General features: G+C 40.1%; 1 protein-coding gene across 1 annotated transcript in view; it reads left to right on the top strand.

Annotated features, from left to right (window-relative positions):
• Neo1 (neogenin 1) overlaps positions 1-16728 on the top strand; it is a 193184-nt gene that overhangs the window by 156221 nt on the left and 20235 nt on the right. Inside the window, exons 20-26 of the mRNA XM_055622080.1 lie at positions 1549-1724; positions 1806-1944; positions 4099-4206; positions 5483-5677; positions 6301-6333; positions 9301-9369; positions 14955-15102. Coding sequence (XP_055478055.1) covers positions 1549-1724; positions 1806-1944; positions 4099-4206; positions 5483-5677; positions 6301-6333; positions 9301-9369; positions 14955-15102 — 868 coding nt within the window. The remainder of the gene's footprint in view (positions 1-1548; positions 1725-1805; positions 1945-4098; positions 4207-5482; positions 5678-6300; positions 6334-9300; positions 9370-14954; positions 15103-16728) is intronic.

The following is a 16728-nucleotide window of genomic DNA, read 5'->3' as shown; positions in this document are numbered from 1 at the left end:
TCTGTCTCTTAAAGCTTCTGCTTTGTACCAATGTTGTTGCCCTTGTTTGATAGTTTTGCTCTGTGTACCTATAGCTTGCAAGTTCTGTGAAAAATAGTTTCAGTGTTCCAGAAAAAATATTCAAAAAGTGACCTTTACTTTCTTAAGTTGAACTACAGTAGAAAAACAGTTATTTTTTTCATGTGGTTTAAGAATGCAGAAATATTATGAATATACAAAGAAATGCTTTTAAGCCATAAATAACAATAGTTATTTTACTCAAGAGTTGGCACATACAAGATGTTCCTTAAAGACTGATAATTATTTCTGCATCTGAAGGTTCATTATCTGTAACTAATTAGTATGTATTCTGGTGGTCTTAGGACAAAGCCCTGTAGGCTGCCCTTCTTTATTGTCACTATTCATTGTGCAGGAAATACATACAGGAAGACTGGCATGTTAGTCTTTCAGACTTTGTTAATTGACTTTGTCAATTTAGATCTTTAGTTATATATAAAACCAGTTACTATAACTATATAAACAACATTTAATACCTGAACTTTTAAAATAAATGAGTATGTGTTTTTAGAAAACCTGGCTAGGAGTTGGAAAGACCCAGAGGTCCTGCTGTACTGAACTCTAGCTGTAGTCCTCAGCGACTTTTTTTTTTTTTTCACTCACTCTGGCCTCCATTTTATAATAAAGAGTGTGATGGCTGCATAAAACATAGCTCAAGTACATTCTTTCCTTCATCGAACAAGTACTGTGATCTCTAAAATTCGTCAGTGCTATGCTACTTGGATCCATGATATTCATGGCATTTTCCTTAACTCATGGGGACTTGTTCACTACCTTATTCTGACTCCTAGAGAAAGTACAGACAATTCAACATGGTATCAGTTTACTTTCTCTTAAGAAAAAGGAGTCTTTGGATAGATTTATCTATGAGCCATTTCTCTACTTCCTCTACACTCAAGATATCAGCAGGTCTGAATTGGCTTACCCACAAACATTCAGCTTTGAGAGACGAATCTTCACACATTCAATGATGGGTACTAATAACTCATGTCCCAAAATGCAGCCATATTTACTAGAATGTCACATAGACCATGAGCTTTATACTGCTTGTTCAGAAATTATACTCTGGGTTTTAAGAGCAGTTTTTGTTTTCTTATCCTTTTTTGGCAGCAGGTAACATTTTCAAGTACTTAGAAAAAAATTCAAGTATTTATATGTTAACATGATCACTCAGTTATTTTATTTTTAGAGTATCTTTAGAGTATGGTTGACAATATAATTAAGTACTAATTTGCTTAACATTTTCCTGCAATTTTTCCTTAAAAAAAAGCCACACATACAGTAGAAGTATTCTTCTGAATAAATGAGGGCTATCTATTAACTCTGGATTTTCTTTCTTTTTCTCCATTTCTCATTTTTCATTCCATTATACTCCCTTACATTCCCTTTTATTTTTGTTTATGTTAAAATGTCACTTCCCTTTCTTAATTACTTTTTACCCAGACACTTCTGAAGTTGATTTATTTGTTATTAATGCTCCATACACTCCAGTGCCAGATCCCACTCCCATGATGCCTCCAGTGGGAGTTCAGGCTTCCATTCTGAGCCATGACACCGTAAGGATCACATGGGCGGACAACTCCCTGCCCAAACACCAGAAGATCACAGACTCCCGCTACTACACAGTCCGGTGGAAGACCAACATCCCAGCAAACACCAAGTACAAGGTACTGAGCGTTTGCCTTGAGTGAAAAAAGCTAATCAGTGCTGCGCTCTTGGTTTAAAGTTCTTGATTCATACTTTTCCAGAATGCAAATGCAACAACGTTAAGCTATTTGGTTACTGGTTTAAAGCCAAATACGCTATATGAATTCTCTGTGATGGTGACCAAAGGTAGAAGGTCAAGCACATGGAGTATGACAGCTCATGGGGCTACCTTTGAATTAGGTATGTATAATGCAAACCCATGCTGCATGGCATTTCTTCTCTTTGTACACTATGAAAGCCTGTGGATGTTCACCTGTTGTTGTGCCACGCCCTCAGCCATTCTCAGGGACATCTTATCACCTGCTTTTACAAAGCGAAGGTAGCACATACTGACATCTCTCTAGGACCCAGTGGACTGCTGCATTTGAGTTGGGTTTGCTGTTTCAACTATTGTGGATTTTTGGGTCACTTTGCCAGAATATTAGCAAATAGTGGAATAGTATAATGCAAACCAGACTAGGTTTTAGAAATTACAAGGCTTGAATCTCAATTTCTTCCATCTTGGGTGGGGTGATAGTTTTATCACCCCCTTTTCTACTTTAGAAGGTTATTATAAGGTAAAATGAGAAACAGATGGAAAAGCATGTGGCTGGACACAAGAGATTATTGTCATTAATCCTGCTTCACTGGTAAATTGAAATTGGAAAAGCTGGAGTGACCTGCCCTTGACCAAGCAGTTGCCCAGCTGTGTTTGCCCAATCTGAACACCTTGCTGGCTAGCCCAGGCCTTCTTGGAAAGTAGCTCTGTAAGATTCTTCACTGAACTAGCCTTTGGTGTTTATAAGTACACAGTACACATGCAGGAGATAGCTAAGTAGGTGAAGACTGCCAGCACTGAGATCGTTTGCTTTTGGCCAGGTTCTAAGCCTATTCTTTCACTTCCCTTTGGCCCTCCTGGGGTAAGGATATGAGTGACCTTGGGAATTTCAGTGCATTCTGGCCTATTTCTGTGCATGATGAAAACCTAAACTTCCACATTCCCTATGAACTTACATTGCCCTTTTTGCACAGTTGCTTGGAATTTCTACAGGGAAGGGGGTTAGACTGGGGAGCTAGGAATATAGTATATAAAAGAATAAATAGCTATCCATTTGCTTGCTGTTCTGTTTGTTCTGTTTGCTTCCTTGCTTTCTTTTTTGGTTCTGACTTTGTTTTGAGACAGGGTCTCACTATGTAGCCCTAGCTGGCCTCAAACTCACTATATAGGTGAAGATGACATCCAACTCCTGCCTGCCTCTGCCTTCAGAGTGATGGAACTAAGGCAAGTGCCACCACACTCAGCTCTTCTATTTTTTTATTACAGTTTTTTTTTAAGATTTATGTATTTAGTTATTATGTATACAGTGTTCTGTCTGCATGTTCACCAGATCTCATCACAATCATAGATGATTGTGAGTCACCATGTAGTTGCTGGGAATTGAACTCAGGACCTTTGGAAGAGCAGCCAGTGTTCTCAACCTCTGAGCCATCTCTCCAGCCCTCAGCTCTTCTATTTTAATAATATCTTTTTGCTTTACTTTCAACCTATTGACTATTAAGAAAAAATATTTTCCCTTAGGATGTTTGTTTTACTAGGTTTTTCCATCTTGTATTGACACTCCAATGTTTTAGGAGGTGACAGTTTGAGGGACTACGTGAGCATTTTCCTACTTGTACATTACATTAAAAGTTCTTAGCTATAATGTAGAAAAGCCATTTTCTTTTGTTGGCTTTTCTGCTACATGAACAGCTTTTATTTATATCAGTAGCAGCAGCATTTGTGGTATGCTTTCACTGTAAGCTTAAAATGAAAAATACCAAGTTGTAAATTCCTTCTTAGAGGGAATTGAGCTTTTAAAAGCCATATTTGACTTGAAGAACCAGTTCTCTAAGCAAGAGAGAAAACTATTTAACACCTTAAAATGTCCTACCAAATAAGCCAAATCAGGTGAGAAGAAGCAGTCTGGGACCAGTTATGTAACTGCTCTCAGTTTTGGTGCCCTGACCTCTCAACCAGGGACAGTAGCACCTGCCCCTCTAGGTCGTCACAGCCTTGAGACGCTGATTGTATAACGTCATACAGTAGTGTGTGCTTGGAGTCAGTGACATTGTTTCTCCTGAGCCCATATACCTGACTCCCAGCCCACGGGCCCATGACCTGTCCTCATGATTTCATTTTTTCTTTGATACTTTGTGTAGTCTTCTTTTTATTACATGTGGTTGGTCACACATAGACTTTTATGATTGAAGCCAGGGGAGTTTGTCTTTCTTCTATACACTTATAGAAGTGCCTTATCAGTGAAAGAGATGGAAAATTGAATTATATTGAAATGAATAGTATTTGTTATTTTGTAGTTCCTACTTCCCCACCTAAGGATGTGACGGTCGTGAGTAAAGAAGGAAAACCTAGAACCATAATAGTGAACTGGCAGCCTCCCTCTGAAGCTAACGGCAAGATTACAGGTGAGATGTTCTAGACTGTGCACTATTCCAGGCAAGCACTGTGTAGTCAGTAGACGTGGAAGTGTGAGGTTAGCTTGGTCAGTGTGTGGAATTCAGTGACTCATGTTGGTCTTTTAAATTGAAGCAAGGATGTGCAGTCTGCCCAGAGTAGCATGGAATTGAGTGGCCAGTGGTTCTGCTTAACAGTACCTGGTAGGGATGGAACGTGCTAGACAGCCTTTTTTCTACTGAAGCTCCGTGGGTATGTTTATTTTCCACAAAGCTATTCACTCCCCAGGTAACTTGCTTTGAACTTGTGTGTCTAATTCTACGGGGAATTACTAGTCCATATAAACTATGCTCTTCTACTTTCAAAGCCCCAACCTATCATGTCTCATCAGGACTCGCTGCATTGTCCTCCTCTGTGGTCTGGTAAGGCTCCCCCCTTAGGGGGAAGTGATCAAAGAGCCAACCACTGAGCTCATGTCAGAGATAGTCCCTGTTCCTCTTACTAGGGATCCCACTTGAATACTGAGCTGCCATGGGCTACATCTGTGCAGGGGTTCTAGGTTATCTCCATGTATGGTCCTTGGTTGGAATATCAGTCTCAGAAAAGACACCTGGGCCCAGATTTTTTTGGTTCTTTTGCTCTCCTTGTGGAGCTCCTGTCTACTCCAGGTCTTTCATCTCCCCCTTCTTTCATAAGATTCCCTGAACTCTGCTCAAAGTCTGTGGTTTTCAGCATCTGCTTTAATATCCTGCTGGGTAGAATCTTTCAGAAACCCTCTGTGGTAGGCTCCTGTCCTATTCCCTGTTTTCTCCCTCTTCCGATGTCCTTCACATTTGCATTTCTGAATGAGGATTGATCATCTTACCCAAGGTTCTCCTTCTTGCATAACTTCTTTAATTTGTCTTTTAAAACCTTAAACAGAACATCACATTTTTGCAGTGTGGATCAGGAAGGCTCATGTTTGTGAGGCTTCGTGACGCGTCTGTGGGAATTGAGTGCCCCCTGGTGGAAAATCTGGTCTTTGTGGCCTCACCCACTCTTAGAACTTTGTCAGAGGTTTTCCAATACGCGATGCATGTGTTTATTTATTTTTTCCTCCTAGGTGACTATGGTTGGAGCTAATTCAGCGTGCCATACTATTGCTAAGTCTCAGAACTACATTATTTTAAATCTCTAGGCCCTCATGATGCTTTATTCAGATACTGTATCATAGGCATTTATTGACTTTCTGATTGCAAAAAGAAAAGCAGTAATGGCATCTCTTTTCCTATTAATTGCTTTGGGCAGGTTACATCATCTATTACAGCACAGATGTGAATGCAGAGATACACGACTGGGTTATTGAGCCTGTTGTGGGAAACAGACTGACTCACCAGATTCAAGAGTTAACACTTGATACACCATACTACTTCAAAATCCAGGCCCGGAACTCAAAGGGCATGGGACCTATGTCTGAAGCTGTCCAGTTCAGAACACCTAAAGGTAAAGCTCCGTGACCCAAGGGTTTTAGTATGTTATCTGAAGAGTGGATCTGCAGCACATAGAGACTGTGGGTAATGTGGAAAACGCTGGTAATGAACTTGCCAGCCTCACCATAAAGACTTCCAAGGGATTCCTTTCCTACTCACTGGCTGCCAAACTGGTAATCTCCCAGTCCCCATAGAAGGGAACTTTGGTTCTACCCGTCTGGGCAAAAGAATTGCTGTGATCTCTTAGTTTTCATCAGAGAAATCAGATGTGATTTTTTTGGTTTCCATAGAGTTATATTGCACATTGTGGGGACAGATACTCTTTTTCAACACATGCAGGCTGTTAACATAGAAAACCGTGTATGTCAACTTTTGTAGAGAACAAGATTGGAAGGGGCCTTTTATGTAAAGCTCAAGAAAATAAATATAAAACACTAAGCTAGGCAAGCTTAGGCCAATAAAATTAAGTTGGGTACTGAGTCTGTGGAGATGTGGAAACCTAAGTTTCTTTTCTATTGTCAACTTATTAGAAGTTTGTGGGAATTTTATTTTTTTCCTTTAAAACTTCTGTCTGTCCATCTTCAAAGCTGGTGATCCTTGCTCTTGTTTCCTCTTCCCCTGTGCTTGGCCTGTCAGCGGACTCCTCTGATAAAATGCCTAATGACCAAGGTAACTGAGTAGATGGCCTCTCTCTCTCTCTCTCTCTCTCTCTCTCTCTCTTTCACTCTCATTTTGTGACCTGTTAGCTTTTTGTTTCATTTTTTTCCCCTGAAAATCAATATTATGTGTTAAAAACCACACATGTACTTACTGGCCAAAGAGAGTTAAATCCATATTTATAGCCCTTGGGATATCTAAAAAGCTAAGGGATTTACTTAGAAGATAAATTCTCTGGTGGAAGAAAATTGAGTTGAATAAACTCAGGATTGGCCTTAAGTGAAAAATCAGGTTACCCTTAGATGTTAAGATGCTACAGTTAGAAGCAGTGATAAGCATCCGAGGCATAAAATGACCAGTGTACCAACCTTTCATATTTATAGCATTTAAGGTTTTATTTCTTTAAGTGAAAAGTTAATATTAAATTCAGTAAATACCATATTTTCCTTCTAGCATACATGAATCCTGTTAAATACGTGCTTATCTGTGACCAAGGGGTTCTTATTTTTCAATATGTTAATTTTCAGCTCTTTTTCTATTTCTTTTTTTAAGTATTAAGTCAATTTTTTAAAAAACTGACCGTTTTTATAGAAGGATAAAAAGTGTGTGGCATGGGCATTCTGCGAGCATGAGCCGTGATGTCACTGGTCGTGAAATCGTCGGTCGGCATTTTTTTTTCATTGTAATTGCTCTGGTGTCATGGTAGCTGTACTTTGTGATTTTGGTCTCTAAGAAGTCAGCTAAAGATAGATTTCCATACTGAAGAAGAATACCAAAAGTAAATTTGATAATTGCTCTTGTAGTTTAAGAATAGTAAGCAGAAATACAAGGTTTTTGTGTCTTGGTTAATGCAAGAAAGAGTCAAAACTTGAAGTACTGAGTTTCATGGCTTTGGACATGTGTGTGTATTCAGTAAGGCTTTTGTTGTACATCGGAGAAAACTTCAGGCATAGGTGTTTGTGGGTATGGAAGCATGAGATTTCATAAATCATTACATTGTATTATATGCAGAGAATGTAAATATGCTTTACTCTTTTCCTTCACTTGATAACTGTTACACAACACTTTCTGTTCCATACCTCTGCTATTCAAAATTCTTTACCTGTTGGTATTTTGGGTACTAGACTCATCCTTTGAACTTCTTGTTTATTCTTTAAATGTTAAAGAAAAATGTTGGGAAACACAGGAATATAAACAAACTAAAATCTTGGCAAACAAAGCATGTTCACTGGCAGTTTTTGTTTGTTTGTTTATGTGATGAAGTGCTCTGGAAAGTTTAATTTAAATGTAGGTACATGATGACTATGAACATTTAAATGTGAAGAACCCTAAAATGCTGAGTATCTCTGCCAAGTAGATTTTGCCTGAGCTACTGGCATCTGAAGAACACCTGGAATATTGATGTGTGTGTAGTGTGTGTCACTTGGGAGAAATGATAGCCTCAGAAGTAAGATAAAGTAACAAGCATGAACAATGGAAAAGGGATCAAAGACTAAATTAAACCCCAGAACATGCCCTAGAAATTCTGAGACTGTATGATAGGAGCCAAGAACTTCTGTTCCTTTATTATCTAGGTTTTTGGCTTCTGAGAACATTTGAAACATATTTAGCTTCTAGATTATTAAATGCACTATTTACCGAAGTTGTGTTTGGGCTTCTTTTAAAATATGGTTATTTATAGGAAGAAAGAGGAATTAATGTTAGCTCTAATGTTTTTCAGAGATAAATTAAGCTTATACATTTCTAGTCGAGTTTTATGCTTGAAAATATCTCTCATTAGTGTTTACTAGAGCTCCATTTTTCCCTCCGTAAACAGAAAGAGCATATTCTTCCCTGAATATATGTTTGTAATAGTTAACATTTTTGATCATCTACTACACACCAAGCAGTATTTACAGTGTTTCATGGTCTTAATTTCCATGTAGTCCCACAGTAGCTTATTAAAGTCGATGCCTTTAGTATCCCTGCTTTAACTTAAGGAAACAGAGGCACAAATGACTTGTTAAATAACTTGCCCGACATCAAAGTACCACTGTGTAGTGGAGCTGATGTTTAAGGGCAGTCTCTTGGGCACTGTGTGCTGTTAACTGTCAGGAGCAGCTTTCATTTTTCATTCTTGCAGACCTCTTTTCGAGGGCTTGCTGCTGCTCTCTGGCAAGTAATTGAGGAATTACTTGAATTGAGGAATATCTTTATGGAGGAATGGCTTCCCCTATGCAGTTTTACAATAACTGTGAAGAAAGAAGCTGAAACAAGAATAAGGATTATAAAACAAAACAAAGCAGGTGTTTCTGTGTCCTGAGGTGTCTGCTGCTTGGGAGACCTCAGGCCTGATTCAGCAGCCTCACTTATTTGAACCTGTTCTATGAAATCAGATGACAGTGACCTCTGTACACAACTAGAAGGAAGGCTTGTTTTTGTTTTATTTTCTGTTTTATAATGCTTAGGTAACAGAAAAGGAATTGAGAATCTGGTTTGGACCTCTGCCTATCTTCCTACTCTTGCTTAGGTTAACTTTGTTCTTGGAAGGACAACTTCATAATCAATACTGACACTCTGCCCAGGCCAGATGAGCATCACCAAGTCCGTCAGAGAATACAATTTTTGGTACAGGCATCAGCCTCACTTTATTCCAGTGGTTCCTTTTGTTATAAAATAATCTATTTCTAAAACATGGCCTCTCTGAGTATCAACTTCCTAAACTAGAGAAATGGGGGCTAGTCCCCCCACTTCCTGAACAACAAATTGGCAGCATGGCCATGCCCTTGAAACAGAGGCATCAGTCTGTAGAAACCTCCTTGCACTGAAAGTTGTATCTGTTTACCTTGGCAAACAAACTGTATTTGGCCATTATTTGTGTTGTTTCACTTTCATACAGAGTAGACTGAAATATTTTGTTTTTGGAAAGCACGCACTAGCTGTGACATGGACAGTCACATCTACACGTTGGGCTTACTGACATGATTTCTTCTGCTTCAGCCTTAGGATCAGCAGGAAAAGGAAGCCGACTGCCTGACCTAGGATCTGACTACAAACCTCCAATGAGTGGTAAAGCCCTCTCTACGGCTTTTCAGCTTGCTATGAATATTATGAGGCTCTGCTTAAACCTTTTAAATACGTTTTATAGCTTCAGTGTTGGCTCATGGCATGCTAATGTAGCTCATTTTATTTAGTAGGCCTAGCTTTGGCCATTTTGTGGCACATGTTTCTCCACAGTCAGCTGTGAGACAAGGCTGATTCCTACTATCTCTAGGAAAGAGTTAGACTTTGAAAGGTCAGCCCTCTGGCAAGATTAGCCGTCACCTGCCACAAGCCAGAGCACTGCTTCAGAATGCCAGCACCTTCCTTACTGCACTGGTTTTGGCTTGGGAATTCTAGCAGAAAAATCTCTACTTTTTTTCCATTCTACAAGTAAGTGCCCTCAATTTATTAATACTTCCTTCTTGGTGGTGGAGATATGGTTAAGAGCACAGGCTGTCTTGCAGAGGACTCGGGTTCAGTTCCCAGCACTCAGATGGAGGCTTGCAACTGTCTATAACTTTAGTCCCAAGGGACCTGCCATCCTCTTCTGGCCTGCTTGGGCTCTGCATGAATGTGGTACACAGACATGCATGCAGATAAAACACCATACTCATTACATAAAAATCGATTATTTTTTTCCTTAAAAAAACACTTCCCTCCCACAGAATGTTACTCAGCATTTCTGAGTTACTTCACACTTGGGCTCACCTCTTATCCTCCACTGTGGGAAGTAGGGAGGACATGTTGAAGTATTCCCAATTAATATAGTAAAAGAATCAGTGGCGAAGTAGCGTGTCTAAGGCCACCCACTAATTCTAGCATAAAACCAAAATTCAGACCTCCGTCTTCTGATTGTACTTTTTTTCACTGTCATGCAGCCAAAAATGCAGGGGATTCTATGCCAGATGTAAGAGTTCAGGTAGTAAAATGTCCAAAAAGTACTTACTAAAATTGATTTTTTTTTTCCCCACTGTCTTCTCACTTCTAGCTAATAGACATATAGGAATAATGTCTTACTTTCTAGCTGTCTGTCTAAAGCTTATACTTCAGGGAAATCAGCTGACTTTTAGAAGAACCAGACAAATTTCAGTGCTTCAACAAGGTTGTGTGTGTGTGTGTGTGTGTGTGTGTGTGTGTGTGTGTGTTTGTGTGTAAGACGTTTTCTTTCTTTTTTAAATATTGTTTTTATTTTTATTTCTTATGTACCTTGGTGTTTTGCCTGCATATATGCCTGTGGGAGGGGGTCACATCCCTCGAATTGGAGTTACAGACAGTTATAAACTACCATGTGGGTTCTGGGAATTGAACGCAGGTCCTCTGGAAGAACAGCCAGTGTTCTTAACCGTTGAGCCATCTCTCTAGCCCCTCAAGAAGTTTCATACTATCTTTTTAGAGATTTCTCCTTCATGCATGTGTTATATGTTGGATTATAAATAGTATAGTATCAAGGTTGAAATTATTTCTTTGTCTTTTTTTTTCATTTATATATCTATTTATACGTTGTATTTTGAAGGTTCAGACTCCATAGCAGACTGTAGGAGAAAGAAAAGTTTAAAAAAGTACCTGACAGAAAAGTAGGAACACTTTATTCCTCTAAAGGGGTATTATCTTTCCCATATCCTAAAAGGCTGCATAGAAAATTGGGAGCTGGAGAGACTGCTCTATAGTTACAAGCACTTTCTGTTCAAGTAGTAGATTCGAATTCAGTTCCCGTCACTCAGTTCACGACCGCCTGTAACTATTTACAGGGGATCCATTGCCCAACTCTGGCCTCCACAGGCACTCACACACATGTGCACAGACCTTCACATACATAAACATAAATAAGAATAATCTTTAGAGGGAAAAGACTGCCAAATATCAAAGTGGACACCAGACGTTCTGGGAAGCTCTAGTAACACATGAAACGCAAAGCAGCAAGCACCTGCTCGCTGTAGGTCTCTACCGCTATAAGTGGAGCAGAGAGGTCCAGGTAAGTTCTAACTAGCCTGACAAAAGCCCACACACTTAGATTGCTAAGAAATCCGGACTTCATAAATCGCATATGTAGACTGCCTGACTACCGATACACTAAGACGTCCATTTATTTAGTATCTGCTATTATTAGTCTGAGAACAGTGAAGAACTGATTGAGAGCTAAGAAGGTATGAAGCCAAGGGGATAAAGATAAAGAAGTTGTTCTGGTAGTCCAAGAGACACATAAAGAAATGCATGTGATATGATCTCAGGCAAGAGAGTTGACAGCCCCTTTGGTGGCCCCTTCTTACTCTGTCTTAGACAGAAGCTTTTGTCCAACCTATATATTAGAAGTTAAATCCGGGGGTGGGGGTAGGGGGGTGGGATCAGGCTGTAAAGTGGTTAAATAAATAAAGTTAATAAATAAGTTGAATCCAAGTAAATGAAAATTTGTGTTGAATGCAGAAAAATAGCCCAGCACCATCAGCCTTTAGTTTTTCAGGGTGTCCCACCTTGCAAGAATCCAGCCCGGTTGTTCAGCATTTCTGTTGATAGTAAGGTTAGGTTAACAGTTTTAAAGGCTCTAGTACTGTAGTCTTTCCCAAATACAAAAATATTATCTCATTGAAGAGTAGTATGTACAATTTTTATATAGTTACTGTATATTGTAAGTTAAATTTGTGTCTGATATTCCATTGAGACACTACATTATCATTTTAATACTCTTTTGACATACAAGTGTATGTATCTGTGAACGCCATATATGTTGGTCTCAGAGTGTACAAGCAAAAAATTTTTGGAAAATCATGAGCCCAGTAGGCAAAGAAAAAATAGATATAGGTATTAATCAGAGATGTCTAATGAGAGAGTAGTAGCAGGAAATAACCTATACAGTGAAATAGTTAGAAATAAAATTATAAATTGAAAAAGGTAATGTTCTTTGCCAAAATTCTGAAAGTTATGATTAACCAAGAGGAATAAAAATAGAATCTGGTAGGTTGCTAACTCTGATGGGATGTGCTCAAATATTTAAATCAAAATAGATTAATACAACTTGCTAAGCAGACAGAGATCTCTCCTTGCCAGGTGTAAAATCTAAGTCTGTACAGTTTTAAGTTGCTTGCTTAGCTTTTTCTCAGAAATGAAGGATAAAAATGATTGAACCAAATGTAAAAGAATAAGCTCTTAAGCCATTCTAAATCAACCTCAGATTTAGCACTGTACTTAGATGTCTATAAAATCATAGAATCAAACTTGGAAGATCAGATAATCTAGTGTTGTTGGAAGGGATTCCCACACAAGGAGAAAAGGTTTGGTTTAGGAACCTAGTGGTCCTCTTACCAGCGTGGCCGGTTGGCTGGCAAGGCCTGGGATCAGACTGTCTCCGCCCCACCAGTACTGAGGTTATACTTGTACTCTACCATGCCTAGTTTTTATTTGTGTGCCAGGGATTCAGACTCAGGTCATGGCTGTCTCTCCAGCCCTGTTTCATGCCTTTCTTGATAACAGCATCTTCCACAACAGCCCACTTCTTAAGTACTTTGTTTCTGGCTGATTGGTTCGATACTTTTGAAACAGGATCTTATTCTGTATCCCAGATGTGAGCCTGGGATTCACTGTGTGACTGAAGTCAATTTACTGCCATTTTCCTGCTTCTGTCTTCAAAATGTCAGTATTGTAGATGCACGCCACCACAAGTCTAACAGAAATCATATGCCAGGCAAGGAACACCTCTTCAGTAGTGTTTCCTGAGCCTTCGGGCTTGCGGGGCCGGGATGTGATTCAGAAGATGCACTCAGTCACTTCTTCTCAGCCCTTGGAACAGTGATGCAGCTCAGTACTGACTGCTACACACTGCAGTGAGTTTAGCCCACAAATCTACAGATATGCCTCAGGGTCCTTCTGCTTCATGTTCCCTTCTCTAGAGCAGTGGTTGCCTATCAGATATTTACATTACAATTCATAACAGTAGTAAAATTACAGTTATGAAGTAGCAACGAAAACAAGTCTATGGCTAGAGATCATCAGCACAGCATGAGGAACTGTGTTAAAGGGTCGCAGCAATAGGAAGATTGAGAACCAGTGCTCTAGAGTGTCTTCCTTTGGGCCTTTGTATGATGGGAGCTTTCTTGTCTAACTATAAGCTCAAAAGCCTTTTCTAAGAGAAGTGCTTTTTAATGCATTTAATACAGGTAAACAGAAGAAAGCAGGTTGAATTTAGAGTCCAATTGAGTGTTCTAGAAGCTGTTTTCTGCACGGCTTTTCTACTCAGTCACTGTCTACAGGGTTATATAGGCACAGTCTCCAGGCCTTGCTTCTCCGGTATTGTGGGGGAAAGGGACCTTATGCTTAAGACAGAGCCACATTAGATTCAGAAAAGCTTTTTATTTTTTATGATTTATTTACTTATTATGTATACAGTGTTCTGCCTGCATGTGTCCCTGCAGGCCAGAAGAGGGCACCAGATCTCACTATAGGTGGTTGTGAGCCACATATGGTTGATGGGAATTGAACTCAGGACCTTTGGAAGAGCAGACAGTGTTTCTGTCTTCTGAGCCACCTCTCCAGCCCCTCAGAAAAGCTTTTCAACTACTTAGTCTAAGACAGCCACACAGTCACTGCATTGCAGCACTTCATTTTTTTCTTTTTTTATAGCATTCTCAACTAGTAGTTTCTTTCCTGTTTACTGTGTGTGCCGGCCTCCCACCCCCAGCACCCACACCTTTGCTAGTCACTGTTGCTCCTCGAATAGCTACAACAACTGGCACATAGGAACCACTTAGTGAAGAATTGTCAAAAAAAAACGTATGTGCAGACCTACTTCCTGCTGGAGTTGAAGAAGAAAATGGACTCTGTGTATGCACATGAGAAAAGATTATTTCTCGAATAGTGATTTTGTAACTTATTACATGTTAAGGAAACTTACTGCTTTGTATGAATATACATTTTATATGATTTTGAAAGAAAAACCCAAAAGATTTAGAAATGTTGGTTGTGGGGTGTGTGTGTGTGTGTGTGTGTGTACGTACGTGTGTGTGTGTGCGCAGAAGCTAAGTTTTGTCCACCTTTAAAGACAGGGTCTCTCACTGGGCTACAACTTTCCAGCAGGCTGGCCTGGCTGACCCCTGAGCTCCAGAGCCCTGCCTAGCAGGGCTCCACTTGCCTTGCTTCCCCAGCACTGGGGTTATAAATTTCTATCACCAAGCCCAGGTTTCTGATGGGTTCTGGGGATGGAACTGGGGTCTTTATGCTTGCAAGACAAACATCTTACCTACTGAGCTATCTCCTCAGCCCAGCATGGGACTTTTTTAAATGAGTTGCCCATCTCGCGAGACACCAGAGATGTAAGACAGTTGCTTCTCAGAGTGTATCTGAACCTTTGAGCTTAGAAAGCTCTAGAATGTCAGTTTACTTGAAGGTTTCATTGGATGCTATTCTTTGAGCAAACCTCTGTGCCAATCCTGCATATGGGGCAAACTGTCATGTTCTGAGGAACTTATCATCTAGAAATAGTTTTCTTGGCTGGCACCTTATGTGCTACTGTGATAACTGATAGGAAGTAAGGTAACAGGAGATACCTTGAAGGCTTGATAGAGCTGATTAAATAGGTGTTTTTAAGTCACCTAACTTACATCTGCATCCTTTTTCCTGTGCAGGCAGCAACAGCCCTCACGGGAGCCCAACCTCCCCTCTCGATAGCAGTATGCTGCTGGTCATCATTGTCTCTGTTGGTGTCATCACCATTGTGCTGGTTGTGATCATCGCTGTCTTTTGTACCCGGCGCACCACTTCTCACCAGAAGAAGTAAGGATTCCTAAAATGTAACTCATAAACTTGTAGCATTACACGCACACACACACATATATATGTATATATGTATAGGCTTTTGCTTGATTTTTTTCTTCTTATGTGTTGCCTCTGTTTTTAAAGTGATGCAAAGAGTTAAAAAAAAAACCCATAAAGTACTTGAAAAGCCACTTTAAATGCAGTCATGCCCCACCCCTACACACCCATCAGTGTCTCAGGGATTTCGCACATTGTGACAAATCCCGTAACATTTTAATGGAGCTGAAATATTCCTACTATCTACCCAGCAAAAGATTGAACAAGACGCAAGAGAAAAAGAAAACATGGAAGGAGGAGGAAAAAGAATTCCCAAGAAATGTGTTTAACAGGCTTTTGTGAGCCTCAACAAGCTCCTTAAAAAGTTTGAAAACTGAGGGGGCTGGGAAGCCAGCTCAGCAGTTAAGAACATGCACAGCTCTTGTAATGGACACAAGTTCTGTCCCCAGTACCTGCTTTGGGTGGCTCGTAGCCTCCTGTAACTGCAGCTCCAGGGGAATCTGACGCCATCTTCTGCTCTCTGCAGAAGTGTACACATAGTTAAAAATAAAAATCAATTTTTAAAAAATAAAAACTTTGAAAACATCTTTTTCTGTCCCAGGCCAAAAGTTTGCATCTACAAGCAGGAATGTTCATGGTGTTCTGTTTGTAAGTGAAAAAAAAAGAAAAGAAATCTGTTGAAGAAAGGAAATAAATCAAACAGCCCACCATAGACATTTCTGAGTAAGGAGAGCTGATTTAGAACGGGGCAGGTCCTCAGAAGAGATTGTAGAAGGTGCTGTCAGTCCTAGGAGACCACACAGTAACATACGTGCTGTTGCCCCCAAAGACCTTCTTGTAGGGCGAGCCATGAATATAAAGACAGTGGCAGCAGAGATCGGACTCTGTACAGTCTAGGCCAATCTGTACGTTTGTGTCCTAGTGTTTTATAATCTGTAGTGTGTGTGTGTAGGTGGGTGAAGGTGCCTACAGAGCCCAGAGACATCTGATCCCTCTGGAAGAAGAGTTATAGGAGGTTGTGAGCCAACCCACAGCAGTACTGGAAAACACATTCAGGTCCTCTGCAAGAGCTGAGTTGAGAGTCATGCTGTTAACTTCTGAGCCATCTCTCAAGCCCTGTGTCTTTTAACAGCAGTAACAACAAAAATGGTTTAAAAACTAAGGGCCGGGAATATGTTTCAGTGAGTAAAGTACTTACAATGCGAACGTGAGGACCAGAGTTCAAGTCAGTACCTGCTTTATAAAACAAACTCAGCAATGTGCATCTCTAACTCCAGCAATGTGGAGTAGAAGGGGGTAGACAAATAGATCCCTCAGGCTCATTGGCCAGCCAGCCTTGTCCATCTATGAGCTCTGGGGTTAGTGATAGATCCTGTTTCAAAGAATATGGTGTGTGTTTTTTTAATTTTATTTTTCGTATTAGTTACATTTTGTTCACTCTGTGTCCCAGCTGTATCCCGCTCCCTCATTCCCTCCCCAATCCCACACTCCCTCTCTGGTCTCCTCCCTGCCCCTTTCCAAGTCCACTGATAGGGGAGGACTCCTCCCCTTCCATTTGACCCTGTTTTATCAGGTATCTTCAGGGCT

Source organism: Psammomys obesus, unplaced genomic scaffold, assembly GCF_907164565.1.
Source record: "Psammomys obesus unplaced genomic scaffold, mPsaObe1.curated_primary_1811, whole genome shotgun sequence".
In the NCBI taxonomy this organism is placed as follows: Eukaryota; Metazoa; Chordata; class Mammalia; order Rodentia; family Muridae; genus Psammomys; species Psammomys obesus.
Note: the sequence above shows the minus strand (reverse complement) of the source record. Positions and strands in the feature narration are given on the sequence as shown.